Source organism: Montipora foliosa, chromosome 10, assembly GCF_036669935.1.
Source record: "Montipora foliosa isolate CH-2021 chromosome 10, ASM3666993v2, whole genome shotgun sequence".
Lineage (NCBI taxonomy): Eukaryota > Metazoa > Cnidaria > Anthozoa > Scleractinia > Acroporidae > Montipora > Montipora foliosa.
The window spans coordinates 18,031,624-18,037,304 of NC_090878.1; the positions used below are offsets into that span (position 1 = coordinate 18,031,624).

Sequence of the window (5,681 nt, forward strand, 5' to 3'; positions counted from 1 at the left end):
GTAAACTCGTTCTGTTGTGACCATAGTTATAATGTAACCCTTTTTATCTTTAACATAAAATCCATCGTTCAATGTGTAATTTCTTAATAAGAGTCCGATTTGTATTTTATTGTTGTATTTCATTTTCTTAAAACATTATTAAATTTAAATAAAATAAAAATAAAATAATAAAATAAAAAGATATCAACGTTAAAAGACTGTTAGCTTTAGCCTGAACAGGTTTCATAAATCCCAGTTCCAATCCATTTTAATCTTCTTTAGCTTTGCCCATCCCTGCCTTTTGTATTTCCTTTTTTATTCAAACTCTACTTCAATGATTTAAGTACTTATTTTTGCATTTCGCTTGATTTGGTTGCCAATTCCCAATCAATGAACTTGGCTAAATTTCGTGACGCAGCCGTTAGTAGCGATAGGGATAGAGCCAAGTGATTGGGGCTTTGGTTTGCAAGCGCATGCTCAGGGTTTAAGTTCCACTGTACCAATAGGACTTCGGGAGACGCGGTGGCCTCAAGGTCAGTGCGCTTGACTCCGGATCGAGTGGTCCGGGTTCGGGGCCTGGCCGGGGACATTGTGTTGTGTTCTTGGGCACTCTCACGGTGCCTCTCTCCACCCAGGTGTATAAATAGGTACTGGTGTAATGCTGGGGGTAACCCTGCGATGGACTAGCATCCCATCCACGGCCAGGCGGAAATATAAATACTCCTAGTCGCTTTATCCTACGGAAACTGGTAAGTTTCCGACGCAAACTTCCGACGCCAACCACAGATGACGAAATCAATTGATGCGTGACATAACTCACCAATCAGCATCTTTGGTTCCCACGGTACATTCGCACATTCGAACCACCACAGATGACGAAATCAATTGATGCGTGACATAACTCACCAATCAGCATCTTTGGTTCCCACGGTACATTTGCACATTCGAACTCGACGCCAATGGAAGGCGATGGAATCTGCGCGAATCTTTTCACTGAAGAATTTCTAAAAACACATCATAATGGTGTTCGAACTATGTATGCATGAACTGCACAAAAACTCCTTTTCACTTTCCGGGGGCGGAGTCGCTCTTTCCGGTTACGTTCGAAAATTTGATTGATGGAAGCCAAAACGCAGTTTGGCGCTTGGCGCTTGCAGGTAAAATTCCGCAGAATTATGAAAATCGCAGTAAGGCAATTCACGGCTAACTTAAAGTCAGTTATTAACTTCTACTCTTTCCTTACATCAAGTAGCCTACGTGTAGCCGTACCCACCCCCTCCCGTTTTTGTTCGGGGGTGGGTACGCCTACACGTAGGCTATACATCAAGTAGCGATTTTAATAAGGTAAAGTCTGCTTACGAGCCTAGAAGGCCCATCAGGCCGGCGCTTATCTCCGGTTTCTGTAGCATGAAGCGACTAGGAGTATTTCTACTCCCCCCTGGATGGGATGCCAGTCCATCGCAGGGTTACTCCCAGCATTACGCCGGTACCCATTTATACACCTGGGCGAAGAGAGGCACCGTGGGAGTAAAGTGCCTTGCCCAAGAACACAACACAATGTCCCCGGCCAGGACCCGAACCCGGACCACTCGATCCGGAGTCGAGCGCACTAACCATGAGGCCACCACTGATTTTAAAGTTCTTCAGGTCGTCGAACCCACTATTCATAGTGCTAGGCCACAAAGTAAAGGCACGGGCAACATCCATTCGATTTTGTTGAACGGTGTTCACTCTGCTGGGGTAGGCAAACAGTTTCAACACATCATCAACATTTGATTCAACAAAGCCTTACGGGAGGCCCGGTATTCACTTCCAGGCAGCAGCCGTGGTTGTTACTATGGATACGGACATGGATACGTCATTGAGAGGCCGATTAGTGCGCACGCACATATCCAACAATGTTGAAAGAGAAGCGCAAACGGCTTCAACGTCACATAAAAAATGTTGAATGCCGTGGTTGTTACTATGGATACAGACATGGATACGTCATTGAGAGGCCGATTAGTGCGAAAGCGCATATCCAACAATGTTGAAAGAGAAGGGCAAACGGCTTCAACTTCACAACAAAAATGTTGAATGCCGTGGTTGTTACTATGGATACGGACATAGATACGTCATTGAGAGGCCGATTAGTGTGCACGCGCGCATATCCAACAATGTTGAAAGAGGAGGGGAAACGGCTTCACCGTCATTTTTTCATTCGCGATAACAAAAATGTTGAATGGTTGTTGAAACAAAGTTTGAACGCTTTTAAAAACTCACTCAACACTGATTCAACTGCGATTCAACAGAAAGAGTGGTGGGGGGAGGGGAGGGGAGGGGAGGGGAGGGGGCGACATCGCTGTTCAACGAAGTCCAACGGATGTTGAAGCAAATTTTGAAGCTGTTTGCCCGCGCCTTTATGACTCACAACTGAGGCTTTCACAACTGTTTTTGGCACTTGGAAAATGAAAAGTCACTACTAAAGGAACAAAAGTCATGCTATTTTTTTTTACGTTGAACCTTATCAATTTCCATGCTTGATAGCGGTTTAACAAGGATTTATAATCTGTGTATCAATAGCTCCGAGTTCACTCTCGATTGACTGTAATTTGCTTTCAAGGTAAACAATCCATGTATTTACGTAACTACATGAACCATATAGCAGAAAGCGAATTTCAAGGCAAAAAAAAAAAACACTACGTGGGAAGGCAATAGTTCACTACACAATGACTGTGCTGTTTTCCGTAAAATGAAGATGATCTATGACGTTAAAAACACAACCCTTCAAGAACTGTTAAGTTTTACGTAAACAAGATTAACGGAAGTCATTATAGGTTTTTACGCAAGCAATTAAAAGCAATCATTAGAAAGCGCTTCAATTTCATGAGGGAAGATGACAAATTGTATTACTTTAGTACTCTGGTTTTCTCTCTCCGATCATTTGACTTTGAAGCGAATTCAGTCTAGCGCTGTGACCGTCTCGCCCGATAAAGCTTCAAATAGGGTAACAATAATTACAGCTGATTTTAAGGGCCTTTTAAAATGAGAAAGGATGGTGTTTGCTGTTTCTGATGAAGCATCTAACTTTCGTTTAAGGATATAAACATTTTGTTTATTTCCAGAAATGTTTGTGAATTTTATTTTTCTTCGTCGCTCCATAGGCATTACCAGGATTTTAAGTACTATTAGATGTCTGTATGGAAAAGGAAAGGAAAGAAACTTTATTTAAGTGTCTAGTCGTTCTAGCGCTGGAGCACTAATTGAGGACGCTGTAAACTGAAATTAACAATTAACACAAATCACCACATATGACGCCGGATCTGGGAATCGAACCCGGGCCACATTGGTGGGAGGCGAGTGCTCTCACCACTGCGCCATCCCTGCACCCCAAACTATTGATACGCGAAGGAAGGTAAAGAAGAAGGCATAGGAACTAAATCATAACGCTTGAAGGAGCAGCTACAGACCACATACTCCGAACTTGATCGTGAAGTCAAAAAGAGGGCCAGAGCAGATAAGAAAGAATTCATGAAGAAACTTGCTGATGAAGCCGCACAGAAACAGGATATGGCCACGCTGTATAAGATAACTAAATCACTAGCTGGTGGGTTTAAGAACAATGATGTTCCAGTTAAGGATTCAGACGGAAATGTTATCACTGGCATAGTGGAACAGATGCAAAGGTGGAAAAATCATTTTAAGAGCGTCCTCAATAGAGACGCACCCAGCATACACGTCAACATCCCAGAAAATGACATCAACTTGGATGTGGACACCAACCCTCCATCGCTTGATGAAGTTTAAAATGCAATCAGGCACCTTAAATCAAGAAGAGCACCAAGCACTAATTGTATAAATGCTGAGATGTTGAAGGCACGGGGAGAATTAACTAAGATCTTCAAAGAGATCTTCAAAGAGATATCTTCAAAGAGATATGGGACAAAGAAGTGGTTCCAGATGTCTGGAAAACTGCATTGATTGCAAAGCTACCAAAGCTACCAAAGAAAGGGGACCGTACTCTCTGTAACAACTGGAGAGGAATCGCCTTACTATCCATTACGAGTAAAGTCTTCACCAGAGTGATTTTTGACAGAATATCTGCAGCACCGGATGCATTGTTGCGCAGAGAACAAGCAAGCTTTAGAAAAGGTAAGTCTTGCGGCGATCAAATGTAATGGTGACTAATTAATTTTCTGGGTAGCATTTTGCTTACTTCACAGGCTCTTTACTTGAACAACAAATACAACACGATAAAATTGACAAACTTCACTTCAGGTTTGAAGCCAGAAACCGAGCTAATGTAAAAGAAAGATGAAGAAGAAGAAGAGGAAGAAGAAGCAGGAGCCGAGAATAGTTTTGAATTGTTTTGTAACCTCCTCTTGCCTACTTTCTGATAGTGGAAATGAGCTTAATTCCTATATTTTCCGAAGTACTCCTCTAACTCGAGTATTTGATCCATGCAGTTGTCATGTTAAAGTTTGTTTACAATTGTTGTTCGCAAAACTGAGCGGGAAATAGATTTCAAAATACGTTTTCATCGATATTTACAATACCTTGTGTCTTCCACTTTTTTTTTTCTTTGAGTAAGACTTCGATGTGATGTAAGCGGGAGCCTTCGACACAGTCGATCAAAAGACTATGATTTCCTTACTTGAATCTGACTTTGGCATCGCTGGTGATGCACTCAAATGGATGACTTTTTTTCTACGTGGGCGATGTCAACGAGTTCGCGTTCAACAAGCAAGTTCTAGAGACTTTGATGTTGAATATGTCGTTCCCCAAGGCAGCTGCCTTGGGTCAATACTTGTTCTGCTCTACATGTCTCGACTCTTCAAAATCGCCGAGAAGCATCTTCCAACTGTTCATGGATATGCCGACGATACTCAGTTGTATTTGTCGTTTCGTCCCGTGATTCGTCTAAGGCGCAGGATCGTGCAGTTTTGGCCTTGGAAGCGGTTATTTCTGAAGTTCGGTCATTGCTCATTTCTCTTAAACTTAAGTTTAATTAATGACATCAAAACAGAGTTTATTGTTATCGGCACTCGCCAACTGGTATCTAAGGTCGACATTGCTTCTCTCAAAATTGGCTCAGCTGGCATTACACCGTTATCGAGTGTTAGAAACCTGGATGCATGGTTTGATGATCGAATGGCAATGAATGTCCATGTTGGTATGGTCTGCAAGAAAGCCTTCAAAGGACTATACAACATTCGGCAAATAAGAAAACTTCTTTCTGTTGAGTCAACAAAGACACTTATCCATGCTTTTGTCACGTGCCATCTTGATTATTGTAACTCTATTGTGTGCTATTCCTCAGTACCAATGTGATCGCCTTCAGAGAATTTTGAATGCTGCTGCTAGAGTCACTTGTCTTGTTCCTCGATATTCACATATATTACACCAGTCCTCGCGCTGCTTCACTGGCTTCCCATCAGACACAGAATTGAATTTAAGATTGCCCTTATGGTTCTCAAGGCTCGACATGGTTTGGCGCCGAACTATATTTGTGAACTGTTAAGTGAAAAACCGTGTAGCAGATATTCTCTCAGATCTGCAGATGAGAAGCATTTGTTGGCTGTACCCAAGACAAAGTCGAACACGCTAGGTGACAGGGCATTCTTCCAATGCTGCCCCAACCATATGGAACTCTCTTTCGCTCGAAATTAGACTGACCCCAAGTATTAAATTATTTAAAAATAGGCTAAAGACATTTCTTTTAA

The 5,681-nt window shown here is 42.2% G+C and overlaps 1 protein-coding gene across 1 annotated transcript; it reads left to right on the top strand.

Moving 5' to 3' along the window:
- Positions 1-4,599: 4,599 nt before the first annotated feature.
- Positions 4,600-5,289, top strand: LOC137972579 (uncharacterized). Its single transcript, XM_068819322.1, has one exon. It carries the CDS (start codon positions 4,600-4,602, stop codon positions 5,287-5,289), a length of 690 nt encoding a protein of 229 aa, XP_068675423.1.
- Positions 5,290-5,681: the final 392 nt, after the last annotated feature.

Bases quoted from the DNA above. Each gene is read 5' to 3' on its own strand.
- LOC137972579 (XM_068819322.1), top strand. From the start codon at position 4,600: ATGATTTCCTTACTTGAATCTGACTTTGGCATCGCTGGTGATGCACTC.